Raw genomic sequence first — 26311 nt, 5'->3', positions numbered from 1 at the left:
TATCCGCATAATTGTGTTGAAAGTGGAAATCTTCAACTGTCTGTCAATTTAAGAAATTCTTTTTCAAATATCAATAGATTCATAGTTTCATTTGGAAATGGTGTAATCTAAAATTTACACTTTAAAGTGTTACATATATTGTGGTTTCTTTTAATACAAATTTTGTTTTTCAATAATACTTATATAAATAATGATTATTTTTATAGTAATAATAATAATTAGGTCGAGATTTGTAACGTGATTTTCTTTTTTTGGAATTTCAAATATTTCTTTAAAAGTTCGTTTTCTTTGTGTGGGTCATTAGCGCAAACTATTTTACACACACACAAAAGAAAGAAAAAGAACATCTAAAAATTACTACACAAAACATAAAAGAGATATAAAAAAATATTCTACATACATACATATTTTAAAATAATAGAAAAAAAAGAATCATTTGAAATTCGGCACCATTATTTTTTGTGTTAAATTATAAAAAAAACTGTCTGTCTGGTTTATATACCTAGAGTTACAAAAAAACGTGGATGTCGGTCTGTGAGTGTATTTTTTGTGTTTACTCTCCACCTTGAGAATGGGTGGTGAGTGGTTGGTAGGGTTTTTGTTGTTTGGAAAACTCAAAGACTTATTGTTGCGCTTGCATTTTAGCCTGCATTTGTGCCAACATTTCCTGCATACGTCTCAGTTCAGCTTCCTTTTCCTGCAGTATCCGGTCCTTTTCTGTCAGCACAATTTGTGTGGGCACCATAGAATCACGTTCAGGTTTAATTATGCCATTCTCTTTGTTTTTAATACCCTTGGCTAAACGATCGGAACGATAGTTCTCATAGTGGACTTCCTGTGTAACCTCTTGAAGGTCTTGCATGTGGGTGCTGTAACAAAGAAGCAAACAAATACAAATAAATTAAAAATATTATTTAAATGAGTGTAGTATACATATAGTAAATATAACAATATAAACTTAAAGGTAAACATCTAATGTACAAAAGGTTTTAATGGGATATTCTCAATTTTACGTGTTTTTTTTTCTTTTTTTTTGTCTTTTTTTTAAGTGGTTATTTATACTCTTTCGAGTCGAGCTTGATGATCTAAGTTTTTGCAATGAAAAGGAAAGCCAGGAGAAGAACCTACGTACCCACCATTATGCGACGCGTTTCGCCGTTGGTTAATAAAACGGCTAAAACAATAAAACGGCATTTACATTCGAACTTTTTGCCAGGTTAACAACGCCTTGAAAAAAACTATTTTTAAAAATCTACGCATTGAAAAAACTATTTTTAAAAATCTACGTCTTGAAAAAAATATTTTAAAAAAATCCACGCCTTGTGAACTTGAAAAATATTTTTAAAAAAATCGAAGTCTTTGGTAGGTAATTAATTTTTTGAAAACATATTTTTAAAAAATCCACGGCTTTAAAAAAATATTTTTAAAACACCACACCATGTATAGACCTTTGAAAAAAAAAATATGAAAAAATATTTTTAAAAAATACATGCCCTAAAAAAATATTTTTAAAAAATCCACGCCATTGGTAGGTTATTGAAAAAAAAAACTTCAAATCCACTCTATTGGTAGGCCGTTTGTATAGCGCGCTAATATGAGTGTTACTCCATTTTTTCACTCCGTATTTTATAAATTCAAAAAGAAGCCTAAGTTTATAAAGATGCAATTTTTAGAATTAGTTATCATCTGTTCAAACATTATAAAGACTGGTTAATTCTCACATCAGTATACTTCCACATTACAGTCATAATAAATTTAGTTAAATTCAATTCTGACCCATATGACCTAGTTAAGGGAGTCAATGGCAAAGCACCATCTCTCCGAATATTTTTTTATAAATTACGGATGCAAATTTTAAAATTTCTAAATTTCTCACACACAATTTTTACTTACATCAACATTGTTCTTAGTTTAATAAAATCGCAATGTTCTGGATTCTCCACTTCGACCACACCCCATGGATATAAACGACCACGGACTTTTTTACCCTTAACTTCGAGTAGAGTATTGGCACCGCAGACGGCAAATGGCACTGCTGCTTTCAATTGTTTCACCTGTTCCTTGTAGTCTTCATCCTCGTCGGAGTCACAATCGGGCAAGGGATAGATTTTAATGCCATGATCTTCGATTTCTTGCATGATGCGACATTTTAAACGCAGAATTTCCTTTTTTGTAAGGCAATCGGCTTTGGCAATCACAGGCACAATATTGACTTTGGAATGTAGTTTTTTCATGAATTCCACATCGAGGGGTTTGAGACTAAAAACGAAATAAAAAAACATACATAATTCATATCATCAAACGGATATTAGATGGGAGTTGAAATTGCGCCGTTGTTTCACTTACCCATGACCAAATGGCGATATAAAATAAAAACAACAATGTATACGATTATCGACAATATTGCGACGATTCAAACCGCTTTCATCGCGCAGGAAACGTTCATACTGTTCATCGATGTATTCCAATATGGCACTAAAACTATCCGAATTATCGATGGCATCACCGAAACCGGGTGTGTCCACAACCGTTAAACGCAACTTAACACCACGCTCCTCAATCTCCACAGTGGAGGCTTCCAGCTTGACGGTTTGCTTTTGTTTCTCCACGGCATCGGGTATGATGCGTTCCGGATATAAATCTGTGAGAAACAAACTGTTGACCAGTGTTGATTTACCCAAACCAGATTCGCCCACAACCATAAGAGTGAATTCGAAACCTTTTTTCACTGATTTGCGGTGCACCTGATTGGGTAGATTGGCAAAACCCACATAGCCGGGAGTTTCAATGCTGGAAAACTGCAAAGAGAGAGAAAGAAAGCAGGAAAAGTAAAATATAAGAATTTAATGGATTTCAAACAAAAAATTGCTATGGAAAATAAAGCACACAGAGAACAGAGAAAAAATGTGTGTTGTTTTGCACCTTCATGGTATGCAATATCAATTGCTACTACTACTATTCCTCCTCATACGGAAATTCAGGCAGGTGATGATGGTGACACACCCGTAGCTTGCTGCCTTCTGTTGTTGTTGCTATAAATGCAGCCCCTTAGACGCGATTGCTGTTCGAACAAATATGAAATGCAACAGAAACGTGATGCCACTTCAAATGTAAATCGTCATAGCAGAACAATTGCTTGCCCGTCTGCCTGCATACTTGTGGCGACTATGAGTGAGGAGTGCAGTGCAGTGTACAGTGCATTCAGTATTAGTTTGCCTACATGTATGTATGTAGGGTGGGCCGGCCCCACCACATGTGGTTATGATTCTTTTGGTGGCTTTTGTGGCCACACTGCGTATGCAATAACACATTGCTGTGGGCTCAGTTTTTATAAACTGCAACAACATTTTTACTTCCATCGGCGCACCGTCGAACAGACAGCAGCTCGCTCCTTTGAAGCAAAAACTCAAGTGTAAATGACGTATCCACTGACAAAAATTTAATGATTGTAATGATTTTACTCCTCATTCTCCCATCATGTTGTTGCAGCTTGTTTGTTTCTTCTTCTTCTTGTTATATTTTCTTAAATGACTACTGGGAACTGAACTGAGCTGAGCTGTGAGGCGAAGAATGCCTATGCGAACGTGCGCTTTTCAATTTGTGCTCTGTATGGTGTGGAAATCAAAACAAGAGCAAGAAAGAAGAAGAATATCAGTTTGCATCGCATCATCATCATTATCATCATGTAGACTTGGCGACGAATGATGCGAGTGGTAGTTGTATGACCATAATTGAGGGTATTGTTTTAAATAAGAAATGCAAAGAAAAAGACGTGTTCACTACATAAACACACACACACAAAATTCAAGACAGTGTCAGAATCGATGATTTAAATAAATATTTAAAAAATTCCATTTGAAATCTTGGGAATTTCCAGATGTTTTAGTTTTTTTTAACAAGGCCATCATAAGATACAATTTTATCTAAAAATGGTTCTACATATAGAGAAAATATTTTCTATACGTAGAATATATAACAGAAGCTTTTTTATTCCGCTGAAGATCTCTGAGAGAATTTGGAACAAAAAGAAGCTGGATAAAATGTACCTTTGTTGTTGTAGCATCTAAAATACCCAATTCATATTTAATTGTTTTCAAAATGCAGAAAGGTTCCAACATGAAGTTGCTGGTCCAAAAAGTAATAGATGAGGGTATCGGAATCATTTCTGTCAGCCTTTTGTATGTAGTCGTACGTAAGTCTATTGGGTAATGAATGAGGGTAATATATGAGGTCAGTTCGGAAAGTTCTTAGCTTTGCACAAAAAGCGCGATATAAACAGAAAAAAGTTGTGTTTTGGAAACTTTGGAAACTGAAACTTTTGGAAACACATGTTAAATTTTGTTTCTATCTGGCAACTCCTTCATATAGAAAAAGGTGCTAAAAAAATAATATTTTCAATATTTACAAATTCAATGTAAGGCTAATACAATAACCAATTTGATCCAATTTGTGTACATCGTAACATTTCTCTCAAGCTCAAATGAAGGAGATGGGGCTCCTTCTAGTACCTCCCCCATAAAGGGTCAACATTTTAAAACTTTGTAAATCATATATTATGAATCGAACGGAATATTCAAATTTCATCCAAAAATTTCACATCGTAATATTTGTAACAAGCCTTAATTGAATTCGAAATTGGGACCCATCGGTCCACTTATTTTGGTACCACCCTCACAATGGGTCAAAATTATGAAAATTTGTTAATCCAATAATCATAGTATGGAATTCCGATTTGATGTCAAATGTGCACATCGTAATATTTCTTTCAAACTTAATTCATGTTGAAAGATGGGGCACATCGGGGCACATAGTCAAAATTTTGCTGGAAAAACGTAATACTTTTTGCAAATCGTAATACTTTTTCGAATATGGGACCCATCGGTCCACTCCTTCTGGTACCTCCCCCACAAAGTGTCAACATTTTGAAAATCTGTCTATTCAATATCAAACAAATGGAATGTCCGATTTGATCCAAAATTTACACATTGTTATATTTTAACCTTGGGTAGATCAAGTCCAAAGACGGGACCCATCGGTCCAATTAAATATGAAACGAATGTCTGATTTGATTAAAAATTTGCAAATTGTAATACTTTTTCCAAACCTAGATCATGTTCGAAGATGGAACCCATCCGTCCACTCCTTCTAGTCAAATTTTTGATTCAATATGATCCAAAATTTGCACATAATAATAATAATTTTACCTTGGCTAGATCAAGTCCAAAGACGGACCCATCGGACGACTCCTTTTGGTACCTACTTTCCCTTACAATGTGTCAACATTTTGAAAATTTGTCAAAAGGATGCCCGATTTAATCAAAATTTTGAAAATCGTAATAATTTTTCAAAATCTAGATGGGAACCCCGTCGGTTCACTCCTACTGGTACCTTCCCCAAAAACATTAAAGCATATATTTCTATAGAGCAACCCCTTCTGATACCTCTCCACAGATGATCGACAATTTGATAAAAACATATACCTTCTACAAAGCGAATAATAAAACCAGTGTTTAGTAATTCCGTAAACCTTTGCAACGGATAATAAGCTAACAAGAAGTATTAGGAGGAAGGTGGGAATCCTTTCGATGGCTACAGAAATTAGACAGAACATATATTACGTGCAAAGGTTGCACTTTCCTAACCACTTTAGGTTTCTAATGATGCTGTATATTAAATCAGGTTCCATAGTTGAAAAGAAGCTTAGAGAAGGCGGAAAGTGAGCACCCACTAGTCTGTGCCGTCTGTAGGAACTGGACAGCGACTCAGGAGATGCTCAATTGTGTCCGTCTCCTCCTGGTCAGCACAGAGTCTGCAGTAATCAGTAATATCATGATCGAATGGTAAAGGCCCTAATAATGCAATGGTCAGTAATGACTCCTGTCATTATTCTGATTTCAGCTTTGCTCAGGTTCAACAGTGAGTTTGTTCTCTTAGTTGACAGAGTCGGTCAGATAGATCTTGACACATTGCACCTAGGTTCGTTGTGCCAAAGTTCATTGGCTCGTTCGTCGAAGAACGCCTCAAAGTTCCGAAAAAAGATGACAGATGGTTGGTTTGATTGAGCAATCGATTGCTGGATCTGTAGATTGACATCCTCGTATAGCTAACTCGTCTGTATTTCATTACCCATGATGTCACAGTGTCCTGGTATCCAACACAGCCGATAGCTGTAAGTGAGTGTTTCCAAAACTGCTCTACACTCGAGGACGAACTCAGATTTGATATTACAAGATTTGATGGCTTTAAGAGCCGCCTGACTATCCACAAAGATAGTCACCGGTTCAACCATCTCTGCATCCAGACTTTTTTGCAATTCCGCTGTCTTCCAAATAAACGTAGATTTTTGATGGTTATGTGTAGATTAGTAAGAGAGTGAAGCAGTAGAACATCTCATATACTCCCAAACTGTAAAATTGTGAGTCTTCACATCGTTTACTTTTTTGCTTGCAGAATATTAAAAAAAAATTAGAGGACCAATACTTTCAGAATACCCAAACTTTTAGCAACGTAGATTATTCTAAGGCTTCATCAATTTTATTTGTTGTATTATCGGACTCAGTTAGACCAGCTACAGGTCTTCGTATCAGATCACTGATGCGAATATACTATCAGAACAATAAATGTAGACTCTTTATAGGTATGTGTGGATGAGTAAGGAAGTGGGCCGATAGAACACCGCATATACTACATAACATTAACATTTGGAGTCTTCACATCGATTACGTCCTTTCTTGTAGAAAACAATACATTTTAGGAGAACAACACTTTAGAAATTCCCTAACTTATTACAACGTAGATTATTCTAAGGCTTCATGAATTTTATTTGTTGCATCGGACTTAAATCAAAGTGGGTCTTCGTATCTGATTACTGATGTGATCGATAAATATTAATATTAATCTTTGTCCACATATTGGTCCACGGAACTCTTTTAATTCATACCGACTTAGGTCTTTTATCCAAAACATTGATTCGTATTGTATGGAATGTAAAGCCTGCCAATAAAACCAAGTCATCAAACACACAAATTGTTTACATCAGACACCTGTGGATAAAGATAAAAATATACTACGATTTATTCCACGGTGTTTGTGATTCGATTTGCCGAAACACTATGATATACTTGACTATACATTTTTACTAGTAACTATTTCACCTTTTGACAAATTATGAGCAATTGCATTTTGTAATGCAATTTTGTGTATGTGACACACTTTTTCAAAATGACACTATTATGGCTTTTGGCTGGCATTTCCATTTAATTTCATTCTAGTTTGTGTTATTCTTTGTCTTTCAAACCCCAGCGGTGTTGTTAATGAATGGCTTGGAGATGCATTCTAAATAGACAAGTGGTTGGGTGGACTGGCCAATTGGGACAGTGGTGTAAAAGGAAACCAGTTAATAAATAAAAATGTAGGAAAATTTAAAGTACATGACTATTTAATGGCTTCCTCGGACATGACTTCCAATTATGATCCGGATTATGACATTTAAATATAATATATTGATAATATTAGCGCAAAAATGTGTTACCAATAACCCAATTTAACCCACTGTCGGCTGGTGCCACATTGCTCTATACTTCAAGATAAAAATCCATACGCTTTAAGCGTTCTTCTAAATGATTCATTTCGTAGTAATAACAACCATTGAAATGAATGAATAATCATAAATGTTAATCGAGGAAAATAATAATAATAAAAAAAAAACAACACACACATTGTATGAATGAAGATTGTAAGTGAATATCTTGAGAGAAGGATAACCTCATGACGTATATCCACACAGTGTTTAATTACTCATTGCAAATGGCACTTTTGTCGATCAATACATGACAAACAATGAGAAGAATTCCTTCCCCAATTATTTTTGCACTGTTTGCAAAACTAAATACGATACGAAGCAGCAGTTAGTGGTGGGAAGGAAAACTGTGGCGGGTTTTGTATTAATCGTATTAGCAATTTAAATGATTTGAAATAAATGTTTAATACCTCATTACAAATGTAAAGCAACCAAAGGTTAATTCAATTATTTCAAATCCACATTGAGAGTGAAATTAAAAAAAGAAACAATATGAAGCTAAGTGATAATAAAAATTGTATATCAAATGTTGAATAAAATTTAAAAAAAAAATAGTTTCTATTTTGAAAAATACTAGAACAGCTGTTTATACACATCATCATGCCCTTGAGAATATGCCTAAGCTTATAATCGGCTTTTCGTCTGTGGTAAACAAATTGCCTTGAAAACGGAAAACATGTACTGTGATGGAAGAAATAGTAAACATATTGAAAATATACGTGAAGAATAAGAAGACAAGAGGAGGGCCCACCAACGTGATTCCCCATCGACCTAAAAGAAACAAACCGATATAGGGTCACTTTTCTACCCAAAATATGTTGGATCAGCCAGTCATTGGTAGCGGAGCGTACTTCTCATGACCACCTTCTGTCAGGACGAAGTTGATCAGAGCAGTACAGCAATATTCAATTTATTTATTTTTTTCATAAATGGGAACCTAGCCACAAGCCCATGATCGGTTCCTAAAACCACTATATATCTACTAGTCCAAATATTCGAAGAAATTCTAATTAGGTTTGTTGTTGTAGCAGGTTGAGAAAAACGATTTTTTTTTCTTTGTTCCCCTCACTTTCCTCTAAATATACACTGCTGGCCAAAACTAAAGGAGTTCAGCATGTAGGAAGGCTGCAAAAGAAATTGTCATACTGCTATGACAACCCATTTTTGAGTTCAATAATTCTCTTCAATGCTCTCGGATAAATTAAAATTAAATAAATTAAAATCATCAGATCTTTACCCTATAGAAAAATCTTTGGAGTATCATAGATATCAAAATTAAAAGAGTTTTACAAACAGACATAACCTCTTCCCAAAGGTTCAGGATGCAAGGAATAGTATTATCCCGGGATCAAATTGAGCATTTTATTGATTCAATGCTTTATATGTGTGCTGCCGTAATGAAAAATAGTGGTTATGCTGTCGACTACTTGCAAAATTTGCTTATTTATAAGAAAAAATAAAAAAGTGGCTTTAGTTTTGACAAAGAAAAAAAAAATATGTCAATTTTGTTTTCCATGGAATATTTTTTTTTATTTCAAAATAAATTTTGCGTTTATATTATTTTGACGAATAAATTACTTATTTATTTCTGGTTTTTTCTAGTTTTGATCAGTGTATTTAAACAAGTAAAAAAGTGTCAGTCAATGTTGCCGACAGATGTATACACTCAGCATATGATTTGCGGAGGTCAAAGGAACAAACTATACACTGATTTTATTATTCGCTTTATATAAGGTATATGTTTTTATAAAATAGTTGACCATCTGTGGAGAGGTACCAAAGGAGGGGATCTATGGGTCCCATTTTCGGTCATGATCTAGGTTTGATAAATGTATTACGATTTGCAAAGATTGGATCAAATCGGACATTCCATTCTTTTGATATTGAATTTACAAATTTTCAAAATATTGACACTTTGTGCCGGAGGTACTAGAACCAGTGGACCGATGGGTCCCATTTTCGAACGTGATCTGTATATGTAAAAAATATTAAGGCGTGCAAAGTTTCGATGCAATCGGATATTCTGTTCGCATCAAATGGAGATGTAGAAATTTGCAAACTGTTGATCCTTTGTGAGGGAGGTACTAGAAGGAGTGGACCGTTAAGTCTCATCACCCATCAATATACAGGCATGATTAAAATATTAGGTTGCACAAAGATTGGTGAGAATCGGATGCTATGTTCGTATGATATTATAAAATTCATTTTCAGCACAATTTTGACCATTTGTGTGGGAGTTACCAGAAGGAGTGGGCCGATATTTCCCATTTCCGAACTTGATTAATGTTTGGAAGAAATATTACGATGTGCAAAGTTTAGATGACATCGGTTACTCTTTTCGAGGGTTATCGAGGACACCAGCTAGACAAATGGCCACTTGTAAATCGACTCCAAATTGACTGAAACGGATTTTGTCAAAAGAAATATGGTGTCTTAAACCAATATTTCGATGACGAACATTTTTGCCGTAGCAAAGTGTATATACCGTCATTAGCCATAAGGCTGAGAATATAAAAAAAATGATAATTGAAGTATTTTAGTGGGAAATAACTTTCGCATCCCTTCGAAGCATAAATAGAGCAACATCTTAAGGCTACTGCCCAGCCTTTTCCTCATTCTTCTTTCGACATCCCTAACAGGAAAAGTAAATCTAACTTTTACTCTGTGATACAATTTTAATAATTGTGTAATTATTACCAATACTCTTGAACTCTGCCTATCACCCATTCGAAAATTCCTTCCCATCGAAGAATTAAATTCCAGGAAATTCGGGACATGAGTAATGTAAATCAGTTTTGTGTGGAATATCGATCAAATACCTTGTCATTAATAACTACCGATAAACATGGAAGAGAAGAGCGTATAAATAGGTGATATATCACACGGTATGCATGCAAGGTGACTCGTAACCTGATCTGTAGATATCAAGTCTACGGCTCTTGCTATTGATGTGATTTTGAATGCCCAATCTAAAATCTTCGATTGATATTAAATGACAAATGGAACTTATATTATAAATCTTCAAAGCTACTTATTTGGTTAGAATCTGCTGATTTTAAATGGAGACTGAGCAAAACATTAATCGATTGTGTTCCAACATTTAACTCAAATGGACATTTGAACGAATAAGGTCCATATAATACTAAAAAAACAATTCTCAATGTATTGGTCATTCGATTCGAATTTGTTGTATTATTCAAAGTTCTATCGAGCATGAAAACAAAACTCTGTATGTCTGAATGTGATAAGTGATTGCACTTAATTTTCACAGCTGAGTCAAGCAAAAACAAAAAAATGATGTTTTATTACTTTGACTGACTTGGGCTTTGTTCAAAAAAATACGAAATAAATTGTTTTTCAATGCCAGTAATGAAATTGCAATGAAATTGATTTCAGTTGCAAACTAATTGCCATGGCAGACGTTTATTGGTATATGCATACTCTTTAGTTTCATGAGGAATTACAATAAATCAATATTGATTTTTGTTTTTCTATATATTTTTAAGGGTTCACATATTGTAAACGTGATATAGAGAGATATGCCATCAAAAATCAATAACACAGAAAATTACAACAAACTAATGTTCAAAATGTTTGTGGAAAAGAGGCGTAAAACGAAATAATGGTGAAAAGCTTATTGTCAATACCTCCAGTAATGAACCATGTACCTCCATACATATAATATGTATTCGTTTTCTACACCTATCTATGCAAGTATGTACATTAAATTTCCAAAATCATATTTATCACAAGTGTATGGGGGGATAAAAGAAGGGAAAAACATTCACATACCAGCACATAATTGCAAATTACTAATAATGGAAGACGATAAAAACCAACACACATACATTTTTTGTTCGTTTTAATAATTAAGAGCAAGTGAAGCGCAGGAAAAAAAGAAACTTATGACCACTTTTGGGTATTTGAAAACTAAGGCAATAAAGTTCATTGACAGTGTCAATAATACCATTAAGCATTTGTATCAACGCTCTAAGTAATAATGGGCAAAGAAATATTAAAAATATCAATCCAAAATTTGTTTAATGTACTCAACATTTTCAAATATATGTACAAATGCTAAATCGAAGAAGCTATTATTTGTAAATAGGGCAGTTTGAATTAATAGTACAATTTGTTTTGTAATGTTTCAGATTTAATGTTGATCAAATCGGTTATTCAATTCGCTTCAAACTAAATTTACAAGTTTATGGAGTAGACCAATAGGTCCCATCTTCGGACGTGATCTAGGTTTGATATTTTGGAGCAGGCGTAGTAAAAGATAATAGGCTGTGCAAAATTTGGTTCAAATCGGAAATTCCATTCGTATAACAATTAGTTCGTAGACCATAAATTTCGTGGAAATTATCAATTTTATTCGATTATTTGATGTCCGTTACCCCAACACAATAAGCCACAAGGCTATGAAAATAAAGTGTCTGGTGGCTTCCTTATTGAGTCATTAAAGGAATTAATATAAAGTGGCATCAGAATTAATTGTTGAGATACCATAAGGGCTTCTGCGATGAGGAGAGACGGAAGGGAATACTTCCCAATCGATACATCAAAGTGCCCCTTCTACGCCTCAAGTATTCCACTCCTGATTGTCCGTGGCGTATTTGAACACCAGACCGCCGTTCTCCATATTAAGACCGGTGTTTTGTTTCTGTTCGACGATCCTCTGCATCTGACCTAGTTCCAAGAGAGGGGGATTGAACCATACAGAGGTTATCATACAGCACGGGATCTCATTCACGATACAGCCGAGGATTTCTCACCCTCCCAAAGGAGTTCAAGGTCATTTACTGCCTTAATAAGGTAGTCGGCGGACTCCTTATTTCACCAATTTATGACTGCAAACAATCGTGATAAACAACCAATCATGATAGTATGAAGATCATCTCGATTAGTGACTAATTACTTTCACTGATCCTAGCATCAGGATGCTACAGTCTGGTCATCTGATACCATCGGTTCCCTCGGAAGCATAAATAGAGCTCCATATTATGGCTTTTCCAAAACCTTTCCTGTTTCTTCTATAATCTTCCATACAACTTTTCCCCCTAACGGGAAAAGTAAATCTATCTTAAACTTTGTGTTACAATTTTAATAACGGTGTAACTACTACCGCAAGTTTAAATTTTGAATCTGAACAATCTCTCTGGACCTCTGTTATCCGCCGTTCGAAAATTCCTTTTCATCGAGAAATGAAAATGCAACTTCGATCATGTAGCTCATATCGAAAAAAAATAAATAAAAACATTTACATGAAAGCTTAAAAAAGCTTAAAACTCAAAAAAATTAGCTTGAGTCCGGCTGGGATTTGAACCCTGGTTCTTATGGTATCTCCTGATTGTTGTCCGGCGCCACATTGGCCAATATGCCTTATGAGCCGCTTAATCAACGGCGAAACGCATCGCATAATCCGGGGATTTAGTATCTCTCCGGCTTTCCTTTTCATTGCAACTTCGATCATGTAGCTCATCTCGAAAGAAAAATAAATAAAAACAAATCCAGGAAATTTGGAGAAGAATGATGGCTACTCTCTGGACATATGGTAGTAGCGGGTTTTAAAAGTTGATGTGATGTTTTGTCATTAGACCCGACTTTTGTCATCCAACTTCCAATGCTAAAGCCATTTTTCGAGGAGACACTGAAGGTTCCTGTGAAAACTTGTCAACAGGTTCGACTTTCGTTTATCTATTCATAGCCTATCCTTTCTGACTGCTTCCGCGGCTAAGCTGCTTTCATCAGCAAGGGCTTCTTAACAGATAGTTGATGTTCCTCCGTCGAGCACATCCTTTTAATTGCTATATGTATTGAGGAGGAATAGCTTCCAGTGGTAATACTACTTAAGTTCTCAAGAGTTGTATTATGAACGGAATATGAACTTTATCAGAGCTCTCAGTACTTTTCAATTGAAGTCTACTTGGAACCATGAATTTTCCATCGAGATTTGAGTATTTATCCAAATGTATCCAATTTCTTTCAGTAAGTAGAATATTCTATTTCTGTCGATATAACAAATACAATATGAGGAGAAGAGCAAACTGCACAACATTCGATACCCATTTGTTTGTTGATTCCCGAGTATTTGGACTACAAACTTGATTATGTTGGCGCCATAAAATAACCAATAATAAAAAATAGTGTATCTGTTCTTCTATCAAAAAACGATTTTTTAATAGAAGAAAAATGTTTCTTTGGAATTTTGCAACATCATTCAAACTCCATCAAGATTAAGGAATTAAAGAAGGTCCGATATACAGACAATGCATTAGATTTTATCTTAACTGTAACAATAACAGTCAAGTCCACAACAAAGCACACCCCATAACCAAGCAGAGCAGTTCATGAAAAACTGTAAATTTAAATGCCCAGCCGGGGTAAAGAAAATCCAAAGAAAGCTGCCTCAACGATTTTAAATTAAAGCCAAACATGCATGAAAATCAAATGAAGAGAAGAAGAAATGTGCATTCTTCTGGCGGCGACTGGCTTGGCTGGCTGGCAATCCTAATGTATGATTCAATAAATGAATGAATGGATGGATGGTGAGTGAATGAGTGCAATCCTCACCACTGCCTGCTGTTGTGGGCTGACTGGCTGGCTGTTGCCTTTATCATCAAATGTTAGCGTAAATGATGATGGCATTATTAAAACGCTTCTGTTGGTTTGGTGGAGGCAGCGATTGGGAATTGGTGGTGGTGGTGATGGTATGCTTCTGCTTTTTTGTGGTATTAATTGATTTATGCCTCTTTTGGTACTAACATTTAAATAAAAATTAAACAAAAAAAGAATCTGAAGTGATTTCTCATCTATAGAAGTATGTATGTGTGAGTTGTGTGGTATGTCTGATGGGTATTTTGTGTGGCCTGGCAGCCCCCAACCAAAAAAATACAAAATTTCCAGACGGACAGACGGCAATCAGTCAATTATATTTTTGTTGTGTGTGTGTTTTTCTTGTTGTTGTAATTCTTTGTTCCAAATAACAATAACAACAACAATGACGACAATAAAAATATTGTGTCGATTATGTAGTACCATCACCACCGCCACTAAACAAACAATAGAAAGTCGGTCTTTATCGCCTAAGTGTTGTGTCTCTTTACCCGCTCCACCGCACCTCGGTTTGTTTTGGGGACGTGAACCAGAAGAGAATTCAGCACAACAATAATATTTTTTAATTGAAATGCTAGGCACACATCATTACGATTTGAACATAACTTTCAATTGTTAATAAAAAAATTTTGTTTTTTTTATTAAAATTTGTTGAGGTCTGGGCAGGAGCGAATTACTTTACTTGCTCATATTTGGTGGTCACGACATCGAAAAAATGCATTTTTGGTGGAATTTTATTTGGAATTTACTTTCCCTTGGTGAATGAAAGCGCAAAGCCTAATTTGGAAAAAAACATTTTTCTATTTTTAATTTTTGAAGTCAATACGCTGACCAACCTCAAGTGCGGGTTTAATTAGAAATAGCTATATGGATAAAAATTCCCCATCTGTTTAGGATTCCAGAAATAAGGACATAGACCTTTTTTGTAAGTCTTTGACTGTAAAATTGAATCTCTCCACCAATCATTTTTCATCGCTGTTAATCCCATTGGGGTCATCTCGATCCATGATTGCTACTTGCAGATCCTCGGGTACCTCTGGTAGACTGGCAGGGCCGCTAGACACCGGTTTCTGGGCTTCCTGCTTTGAGACGGTGGGTTTGGCTTTCGCCACACGCTTACCACTCTTTTCAGAATTCTATATCGACACTACCGCACGTACGATGCAGTATTTCTTGTATCCAACGACTACTTCGGATAGTTCGTGGAGAACTTCCGGATGAATTTGAGGTTCCTCTTAATTAGAAGAAACTCCTTATCCGTTATCGAGTCTCTGTCCCGTCCGATAAACCGGTTGCAGTAGTTAATCGCTCTGTGGTAAATCTTCTTGTCAGAGATCTCTTTGACATTTGCTCCTTTAGTCGTTTACCGTTCTGATGATTCATCCATCATCATTGGAACCTCTTCCTCGCCAGGGTTTACGTCCCTACTCATCATCTGGGAGGACCCACCTTGATTTGGAGGAGTCATCAGGATAGCTATTGTATTTGTCACTGTAGTGCTAGTCGCAGTAGTTTTCATGACGTCTTCCTCTTCTGTCAACGGTGAGTCGCCCCAGAGTTGATTCAGGATTCTCTCCTGATTACGGCGGAAGGAGCCGGTTTCCTCTATAAAGTCGAGGAGTAGATCCTTCTGCCTCTCCAGGCTTTCGTTTACGTCGTCGAGAGTAACGGGGGTTGAGGCAAAAGAGTGGTCCAGTGGAATAGCCTGGGTTGTCAACATTTGTGGGGGTTGATTGAAATCTGAACTTGTAGAGTTCGAGACTGAGGTCGCATAAATTGTTATTAAATTTTTTAAGGATTTAAATTTGGTGAAGATTTGAGGTCAGCCATGACATAGCCTCTTACCATGGCAAGGACTCGGCAACTAAGGCAGAAAAAAATGTTGATGCGCCCAGGTATCAACAAAGCTCCGTTCAACACAGTCGGGAATCTTACTGCAAACCGTAGAACACTAATGGGCACCACAGAGAGGTCACGACTTAAGATCTTTGAGATGGATATTTGAAAGCGCGATTCTCGCCTAGTCAGTCCTGGGACCCAGGACCAGCAGATTGTCTGCGACTGTTAATTTGATATTCACAGCTACCCAAAAGAATATTATTGGGCCTCCCACTATCCGCAATCTGTGGCACCGTCCGTTAGCATTCAACTCTGCTCCCCGATCATAGAATTTGACATAATTATATTATGTCGTATTTGTAATAATTATCCGAATTTCCACGAAATATGTTCACCTGTGGAAACTTGATATTTTCTGCTAACGAAAATTTATTTCCTACCCCAATTTGTTTTGAGACCACTTGAAAATGGTAATTAAATTTATACAGACAATATAACACCAGGTTATTGCACCTCTTGTACCGCAACATTTTCCATGGTAACCACCAACACACCACCGCAACAAAAACCAACCCTGTTGGTGAAATCCCTTAGCGTGGTTTTATATTTGCCGGGATCGGGATCGGTGTTGAGAGTCTTTCTCTCTCTCAGTGGTAAATTGTGAATTGTGTTGGAAAACATTGCCACAGGTAGGAACAAAAAAGTACGAAAAGGTACCTAAAATTCTACTTCAAATGATAATAAATCATAATTATCGAGAAATATTGGCCAATATTTATACCAGTTGTTTGCATAAATAATATATGTTATAATTTAAGCGTAAATGTATCCACGAATAATAAAAAATATAATTTTTGTTTTGGTACGTTTAAGTCAATTCGTACCTTTTGTGAACAAAAAGTACGCTTGTTACAAAATTAAAAATAGCGCAACTCTAATTACTCTCTCAAGAGAGAGAAACTCTCAACACCGATCCCGATCCCGACAAATATAAAACCACGCTTAGCGCTACAAAAAATCAACAACACATACACACATAAAAAGGAGACAGCCGGTAAGTGTCAATGTTTGTATTTACATAACGATTGGATATGCTGCAAAAAGTGACAAAAATGTCAGTTACATTCACAGTCGTCAGTCAGACGGCCGGTCGGTCATAACGAGGAGTTACGTTTATGAGTATTATTTGCATCAGACCAACAACACATCAATTGTATGAAAGGGGAGTGGTGCTCCATACATAAGAATAAAAACAAAACAGCATGAATGTGCTGCTGTTAAAGTGACAATGTCCGTCTGTCTGTTTGTCAGTTAAATTAAAATTTTACATAAAGGGTTCTCCTTTCATTTGTGCGAAAACAAAACGATTGTCAGCCTCTGGGTGATGGTAGATGTAATAAAGTCCAACCGACCGATTCTTTGTAAAGCTTTAAATGGTCTTAAAAGCATGTTTTTTTAAAAATCGAGATAATAATACAAATGATATAGACATTTCCTAATGAAATTCATATCTAAATCTATTTTGGAATGGAAATGACTTGTGCTAGAATTCTACAATTTTCAACAATATTCTCCAGCTCTATTGATGGCAGGTTTGATGACTAGATATTTACGACTCAAGTATCACAAATTGACGACCGTTTCAACAAGGGGCATAATTATATTTAATAAGGAAGCAAACAGAGAATTAATTTCCACAATGCGACGCCGCCCTGGGAGTATATATTTATATACAGAGAGAGGTAAAAAATAAGAAACCAAACCATGTTGATATTTTTTCTCTAGATTGACAAAACTTCCAGATAGCATTTAATAGATTTTATACCAGTGCAGTCACAAAACAGTACCATATGAATATTGTACTTAGAGGCTCAAAGACTCAATAGCAATAAATACATATCAGTGGTCTTACCGATATGTGATGAGAATTGTGCAATCGCCTCAAATCCTACAGGGCACGTCGTCTTGTTGGCAACCTACCTAGCACGAAAGCTTTTTATTGCCCAAACCAGCTTTGGTTTGCCTATAGTGTTCTCTATCAGCTTCTTCTCTTCCTTGGTTCGAACCGTATGTTGATGTGCACATCGTATTTCACCGTTGTGGTCCATACAATCAGGGAAGTGGGTTGATGATAGAAGATCAAGAGTCTCTCTGTCGGAGTTAGTCCACGTTCCGTAGCTTCGCCTAATACTAACATAGATTTTGGATCTTGCTCTCTGTAACCGTCTCCATCTGTACAAAGATTCGTCCTACAAGAGTTATTATAAGATTTCCTAGCAGCCTTCCTCAAGGGTGCCAGGTTCTTTTGACCACCATAGCGGCTGAAATTTCCTGCCATGCGACCAAAGGTTGTGGATGCTGTTTTAGCTTATCCCAGTTTGTCTTCCGAGAGTTCCTATAAGATTTCTGTTATTTACTACTACATACGGTGTGGAAAGTTTCGCTAAAGTCGGTTCAGATTTAGATATAGCTCCCATATATAGTTTTCGATTTTCAGTAAATGGTGCACCAAAGCTCCAAAATATGGCTGATTGACCAAAATTTTGGACAACGTACTGAAGTTCGTATAACCTACTGTGTGTAAAGATTCATTGAAATCCCATATATAGTTCCGTCCGATTTAATGTATATGGTGTACCCAAGTACCTATATATCTTTCTCTGTGGTCCGAGAAGGAACATTTCTCAGGGGCATTCCCCATCTTCGAATTTGATATAAGTTTGGACGAAATATTACGATGTGCATATTTTGGACGAAATCGGGTACTCTCTTCGAAAGTTATCATGCGTACCAGCCAGACAGACACACAGACGAACGGACATTTATAAATCGACTCCAAATTGTCTGAAACAGATTTGGGCCAAAGAAACATAGGGTCTAAAATCAATAACAAAAGGATTGTTATCTAACTGCATTGTTTATTCATGCCCTGGTATCCCTCACACTGTACAAAGGAATAATAAATAGTAATGAAATTTTCAACTTTATGGAGAATGTTATACCCTTGTCCAGACAATTCAACAAAAGGTGACTTGATCTTGGAAGTCAATGGACCTCCGTTACACTGTGATAATTTCTTATCGGTGTAGCCGTTGGGATAATACTTTTGGTCAGAATGCAATTTAAGCCGTTGAGTTATAAATACCACATGTTTACTAAAAATATTAGGAGATAAAAATCTACTGATGATAATTAGCTTGGTACCGATTCATTTATGGCAGTGAAATTTGAATAGCTGCATATCTAAATTGGAATGTACTATTTATATTTAAAAAGTGCCTTCAAGTATACTTATCACACTCAAAGAGTAAGTAAGCAGCATAAAATTTTTAAATTTCAAGTGATTCATGCATTCTTTTGTTTAGATTTTTCAAATTTATTTGACGCGCTGCTATCCAAACATACATCAATGTATGAAAGGGGGAGGAGGAGCAGGAGGTTGGGAGCTGTTATCAACACACCACCACCAACCACACATCCACATGTTTCCCAGTTATAATGTAAACAAAGTCAATTTTACTTCACATGCAGTACGTATGCATATACATACATATGTACGTAATACACATTTTTGTGCGTTTGTTTTCATTTTTCGTACTGCACTGTGCATGACCCCCCAAACCCAACCACATTCTTCCCATACTCCTCCATATGAATATTGTGATAAAGTTCAGAAAAATCCCAACAACACACAAAGGAAATTTCAACAAAATAAAAAAAAAAAACATTTCAGACTTAAGACAACGGTGGCGGCAATATAAACAGCATCGACCAAAATATACTGCCTCTCCAAATGTAAAACAACGCAACCATTACTCCCTCTCAGAAGTCAATTGAACTCTTTATTCAAATTACAAACAATGTTTTGAACTGTTGTTTCCCCCATACATACCAGAGTAGATGAGAGGGGGAGAGAGAGTGGGAGAATAGGAGGGACACGCTTATGTGGATGAACCATGTAATAAAACCGTTATGACTTAAGGGTTTAATACACCACACACAATCAAACGTTCACAAAATATAAATAACACAAAACAACAACAATAACTTCTACTGATGTAGGATGTAGAATTTTTACCGAACACAATCAGGCAGGCAAGGCAGTTAGTCTGCAAGGCATACAGACAGATAGACAACAATCAGGAGTAATATTATAGGCTACAACGACCGAACGACCAACCGCCCTCCATAAATGTGTAACAACAAAGCAATTGATGCACAAAAATTGTGTAAATAAAAAAAAACAATGGAAAGAGCCAAGTGATGAGAGTAAGTTTGAGGGGCTATTGTTTGCTGAGAGTGATGTAAATTGTAAACACAGTACAGTGAATTATAAATTAAAAAAAGAGAGAGCAAGTGTCATGATGCATCAACAACACAAGCTATAAATGGAGAAGGGGGGCGAACTTCATAATTTAAATTCGAAAATGAGTTCCTTGTTGTTTAATACGTGTATATCAAAAAGAAGCAAAGAAAAGTCTATTAAACTCCCAAAAAAATGAGAAGGAGTATTATAAATTTTTAATAACATTTTTTTTTTTGCTGGAATGACAACAATGCTGCCGCGTTTTATCTTGAGGGCTCTTAATGCTGATTAACACGGCATAATAGCACAACGCAACAAAAGACTTAATAGGCGTTAAATATTGTTTTTGTTTTTCATAATTAGCGAGGAAGTCTGGGTAGATTATGAACTAATTATTTTAAGGTCTTTTACAGGAAGTTATTTCTTTGACGAAGAATAATACAGGTGGCAATTTCTAGCACAAGAAGAAAAAGAAGATTTTGAGGACTATTATTGGTATTTTTCAGGCGTTCTAAATATAATATTAATTATTTGAATTTGATTTTTTTGAGTAATTCCCAGCACCCCTAGTTTAAGTAAAACAAAAATCATGGAAAAAGGCTCAGATAAGACTTTCGTAACGAGAAAAAAATAAATCTCATTACTGCGATTAAAGTGAAAATCTACAAATTCACACTTCTACAGACAGTTCGTAGTCATGGTTTTCGGTCTGAGGAATATGATGGTGCATAATCTGTAATCTCTTATGGAAAAAAACTACATGGACATTTTTTGTTGTAAGTTATACTAGTGTCAACAACGTCATTGGACAGAAAAATGTAAACAAATTATCAACAAATTATATTTATTTTGAAAATGTAATATTTTCGAATTCTCAAAATAAAAATCACTTTCTCAAACTTTCCCAGCAGGCAGATTGAGTAAATTAAATACGGATTCCGCCAACACGGTTAAACTGTTTGATTTGTTGCTGTATACTAACAACACCAACAAAGTCGTTGTGTGCAATTGTCGCGATGTGACAACACACAACAGTGGGAAAGGTATGGTATTGATTGTAAATGCCTTGTTAACCTCGAAGTGAGGCACCAGCGAAATTCTCATGCAGTTCATTTCGTTGGTCAGCTAAGTACTTCGCTTTGTTACAAGAGACATTTGGGTATGAAAGGTTTTTTTTTGTATAGAAGCAATAGCTTCTGGGGAGAATATCCCAACACAAAAACTAAGGGAACTGATAAGGATCAGTGGCGTGATACGGAGCTATAGTCTTCCCTGCCTTACCCCTCGGCAAACAATGCCATACATTCCCCACTAATAAATAGTTGTTTTTTATAAAAACAACAAACTGGAATTCAGCCTGACTATAATAAATAATAATAATTGTAATCACAAACAGTCAATTATAAGTGACAAACGATAAATTCGGGTTGGGGTTAATAAAACGCATTTTGGGCAATTAGAAAAACTCATTGTTGGCGATTATACGATTGGATTACGACTAAGAGAGATGTCCTGAGAATATAATGTCTCCAGAAGTTCAATATCAAATATAGTGGAGAAGTATGAAACCGCAAACCCAGTTTGGTTCACCCATTTAGGAGGAAGAACAATAGCAGTCGTACTGATAACTTGTCCATGCAGATGGTCAAAAACAATAATTTATTACATGTTCTCAACTATCAAAAGCCCTTCAAAACCCAAATCGCTACAGAATTATACTGATTCCATTTGAAAATTTGCTAACATAAGTGGTCCTTGCAAATGTTTACCACTTCAGTTAAGGTTTCTACGCCCAACGGGTCGTGGAGTTATTCTTTCTAGGCTTTAGAATCATTGAAAAATTCTGGGAACATTTTTTCGTCCCCGAAAATTCTAAGTCAAATCGTTTCGCTTTTATCTAAACTAGCGTTAAGCTGCCTTGAGTTAAAATTGGCCTGCTTCAATTTTTATATTGTGGTTAATGACATGATTTTTTATCTATTATAGGTATTAAATAATACAATTGTTTGTCAGCACATTTCTTTTATTAGTGGTTTCATTTATTTACATTTATTTTACTGCAATCAACCATTCGTATCTTAATAGGGATTACACGGCACTACTAACAACTGTTCAATGTTATTGTTGTCAGTACGAAAACAAAAAACACACAAATATACTTTGCAGAAATAAAAAAATTAACTGACATTTTCATTTCCTGTTTTCTTTCATTTTTTTCTTCTTCTTCAGTGACATCAAAAAAAGAAATAGACACCCTCTCCTTGACCTACTTAACATTGCAGCAAAGTGCACTACACAACAATAATAATACCCACTGTACGCCCCCCTTCTTTCCCAACAACAACAAAACAATGTACGGAAGTGCATGAACTGTCAGCCAATGTCTTGATTTGCCAACAGAGCACGAAGCCGATCGGCTCGCAGTCGGCGTGCAGCCGCCGCCGACTTTTTTTAAGTGATCTGAGCCGCCGCTGATGTATGCGGCTCTCATCGGCTCAAATTTTTAGCCGACTGAGTCGGCTAAGCCGTTGAAAAATATAAATTTATACAGCAAATTTGTATAAATATGTCTTTTAATCTTATCGATAAATTAACATATTATAATGCTCATTATTGGACGATAATTTACATTGTGCACTCGTCTTCGAGAGGCAAAAACGTGTAGGCTATTTATATTAATTATACCCTACAGCACATAGTGGTAAGGGTATTATGTCTTTGTAGATTTGTTTTTTTTTATCACAAAACCTTTGGCAACCTTTTGTAACTTACGAATTTTGATGGAGTGGCAACCATATTGTTTGCCAAAGATTCGTTGTGTTTTTGCTTGTTCAAAGAAAAGAATGCAAAATGTGCCAAAGGAATATTAAAAATTATTTTTCCGCTAACCGAAAGGGTCAAACAGTTTTGACTAAATCAGAATCCGATTCTGACGAATCTGTTGATACTGAAATCAATATTTCTCAATATGCAGATGTATCTCAATATGAAGATCTTTTTAAAAAGAAAAATGAATTTAAAAATTTGGCAAAGGTTGTTGTAAATTAAGGTGGTATATCATTGTGTTGGAAATATTTTGGTGATCTCTATTTTAAAAAGAGGCATATACTTCAAAAATATAAATTTTGCAAATTGTGTTTGGATGAAAAGACTAATTTAAAAAGGTAAGAATTTCTAATTTTTTCCATTCGCATGTGTGTAATTGTTTATGATTTTAGTTTTGGAAAATCAACATCAACCACAAATTATATGAACCATCTACGAGCTGTACATAACTTGGACGTGAAATCTTTAAATAACCTGAAAAGTTCAACAATGACACAAAATGCATTGAAATCCTCAACAAGTTGTAACAACAAACAACAAAATGCTCGCCGGGTCGCCGAAATGTGCTGTTGGGATTTGCAACCGTTTAAAATTGTTGAAAGGCCAGGATTTAAGAAATTGGTATCTTTCTTAAACCCAAAGGCTATGTTCCCCACAGATAGGACAATAGCTACAACGGCTTTAAACGATGTTTATAACATATATTTGGACCACGTAAAAACAAGCCTTAAAGAGTCGCCCGAAAATGTTACACTTGTATTGGATATGTGGTCAGATAAACATAAGCACTTGTCTTACATAAACATAAAAGTGCATTTCTGCCAAAATTTTCAAATGCAAATTGTAACGCTCAAGACAGAGATCTTTCCACGACCTCACACTGGACTAGCAGTTGTAGAAAAAATTGAAGAAGCTTTATGTGAATTTAATCTGTTGGAAAAAAACATATGTGCTGTTACTGATGGTGGAAGCAACATCGTTTCAGCTTTAAAAATTAAAAATATACCAAGATATGGTTGTATGGCTCATGTTTTACACAGATTTTTGATGGAAGATATACTAAACAACAAGTCATTTGAAAATATTAATAACATAATATCAAAATTAAAAAAAATTTATGGCAGCTTAATGTATAGCTATGAAGAAATATCAAATATTCAAAATATGGAGGAACAAAACGATTTAGTAAAAATATTTACAGAGGTTGAAATAATTTTGGAGAGTTTGGATAGTTGCGAACAATTTCCACATGGAGATGACTATTTTACTGAACAATATGAAGCAACTTTAAACGTCAAGCACCACACCTCTTTGAAAAATTCCGTTGCAACACGTTGGAACTCTCTGCTTGCAATGATTCAAAGCTATACGAATAATATATCCACTATAAATATAGCATTAGTTAAAGCTAAAAAGGAACTGTTAGTGATTGGGACAATGGAAATGCAAATTATAACGGAATTTGGCACGTTTTTAAAAATTTTTGAGGACGCCACAAAACACCTTCAAGGCCAAGATTATCCGACGATATCTTCGTGTATTTATTTTCAGGAATCCATTATGTCCTCATTGAAGAAAGAAGAAGAAAAAGCGTCTTTTGAACTAACAATCAATTTATGCAATTTCGCTGTGCAAAACTTTACGAAGCGATTCAAAGTATATAGAATGTATGTTGTAGCTGCGCTTATGGACCCATGCCAAAAAAACTGGCCTGTTTTAGATAAATATATACTACAGATACGCAAACAATCGCCAAACTCCTTGGAACTTGTGCATGATGTTCTGTCTCCAATTTCCAAGGAGAACTTGATTATGGAAGAAATTGAAAAATTAAAGGAAATCGATGACACATTATTAAATGAGCCATCAACGAGCACTGAACCAAATGCAAAAAAACAGGTATTATGTTTTAATAAATGTAAAGGTAAACTTAACTAACGTATATTTTACTTGCAGAAAATATCAGCTAGTCGTCAAAGAATGTTGGAATTTATGGGACCATCGCCTTCTAATGTACAAAATAACGTAGAGTTAGAAATAAGAAAATATTTGGAAATGAAAGTCGAGGCGGTTGAGCCTCTAGATTGGTGGCGACAGAACAAACAAGTACGTTAAAGATTCACATCTTAAACTTATTTTAAGCAGGTTACGTTTTGACCATTTACTTTTTATAGATCTTTCCAAATGTTGCTGCTGTAGCAAATATGTGCTTTGGAATTCCAGCCACATCAGCATCTTCAGAGCAAGCATTTTCATATGCCGGGAATTGTGTAAATGCAAAGAGAAGCAGCCTGCATCCGGCAACAGTAAAGAAACAATTGTTTGTTCACGATAACAAGGCAGTCGTCGAACCATTTTTATCAAATTAAAGTATTTTTATTAATTTTTAATGTGCTATAAGCAACAAATGTGCATATAAACTTATATTTTCATTTTTATTTTAAATTAAATGAATTGACAGTTATTAAAACAACCGAAATTATTTGTTCACGTTAAAGTCGTCGTCTGTAGCCGACTTTTAGCCGCCGCCGGCCGTATATTGCTTTAGCCGCCGCCGCCGATTTTCTTTCGGCTGCAGTCGACTTTTAGCCGCCGCCGACTTTTTTATGCTTTGCCAATATGATCCTTGTACACAGATATGAGAGAGCGAGATAATTAACAACACAGAGTTGTATCCAAGGAGAGCAAGAGAACATACATAACATATGTAGATGGCTGGCTGGATATGTATGCATATACATATATGTACAAACTAAAATTCACCAAAAAGAAATATGAGTCAAACCAGAAAAACAACAACAACAAATTTCAAGAATAAGCAAAAGCAACAAAATGAAACAGGAGTTTCACTTTACCAGCAAAAAACACACTGATACCCTTACAAATCACAACACACAGCCAACCATCCAGCCATTCGCGCACACAAACACACCCGAAATATCACAACGACGATGCAACAGTGAGCCAGAAGTCAAACAACCGCGCCCTTGATAATAAAACATTTTGGCAAGGAAATTTAAAACAGATGTTGAAACACAAATTGGAAAAAGTAAACAATAATGAAATGCCCATAAATACTTACACTTTTTGTTTCTGACATTTTGTGGAAGTTCCAAGTATTTTTTCTTCGTTATTGGATGTTGGAT

General features: G+C 35.5%; 2 protein-coding genes across 2 annotated transcripts; one reads left to right on the top strand and one right to left on the bottom strand.

Moving 5' to 3' along the window:
- Positions 1 to 591: 591 nt before the first annotated feature.
- Positions 592 to 26311, bottom strand: LOC133330973 (septin-1). The gene is made up of 4 exons (XM_061539371.1): positions 26248 to 26311; positions 2347 to 2798; positions 1894 to 2259; positions 592 to 869 (listed from the first exon to the last, which is right to left on the bottom strand). Exons 1-4 carry the CDS (start codon positions 26263 to 26265, stop codon positions 623 to 625), a joined length of 1083 nt encoding a protein of 360 aa, XP_061395355.1. The 5' UTR covers positions 26266 to 26311; the 3' UTR covers positions 592 to 622.
- LOC133330983 (zinc finger BED domain-containing protein 4-like) lies at positions 23529 to 25638 on the top strand. The gene is made up of 3 exons (XM_061539381.1): positions 23529 to 25064; positions 25122 to 25271; positions 25340 to 25638. The coding sequence occupies exons 1-3, from the start codon at positions 23532 to 23534 to the stop codon at positions 25532 to 25534; spliced, it is 1878 nt and encodes a 625-aa protein (XP_061395365.1). The 5' UTR covers positions 23529 to 23531; the 3' UTR covers positions 25535 to 25638.

Source organism: Musca vetustissima, unplaced genomic scaffold (genome assembly GCF_032173495.1).
Source record: "Musca vetustissima isolate MV318-11 ecotype Yass unplaced genomic scaffold, APGP_CSIRO_Mvet_v1 utg16925, whole genome shotgun sequence".
NCBI classification, from domain to species: Eukaryota; Metazoa; Arthropoda; class Insecta; order Diptera; family Muscidae; genus Musca; species Musca vetustissima.
Note: the sequence above shows the minus strand (reverse complement) of the source record. Positions and strands in the feature narration are given on the sequence as shown.

What these genes read in the sequence shown, in the direction of transcription:
- LOC133330983 (XM_061539381.1), top strand. Translation starts at nt 23,532, where the DNA reads ATGTGTGTAATTGTTTATGATTTTAGTTTTGGAAAATCAACATCAACC. An exon ending in AACCAAATGCAAAAAAACAG is followed by an intron (nt 25,065 to 25,121) that starts GTATTATGTTTT and finishes TTTTACTTGCAG; the next exon opens with AAAATATCAGCTAGTCGTCA. An exon ending in GGTGGCGACAGAACAAACAA is followed by an intron (nt 25,272 to 25,339) that starts GTACGTTAAAGA and finishes TACTTTTTATAG; the next exon opens with ATCTTTCCAAATGTTGCTGC.
- LOC133330973 (XM_061539371.1), bottom strand. An exon ending in ATATCGCCATTTGGTCATGG is followed by an intron (nt 2,260 to 2,346) that starts GTAAGTGAAACA and finishes TTTCGTTTTTAG; the next exon opens with TCTCAAACCCCTCGATGTGG. An exon ending in AAACTAAGAACAATGTTGAT is followed by an intron (nt 870 to 1,893) that starts GTAAGTAAAAAT and finishes TCTTTGTTACAG; the next exon opens with CACCCACATGCAAGACCTTC.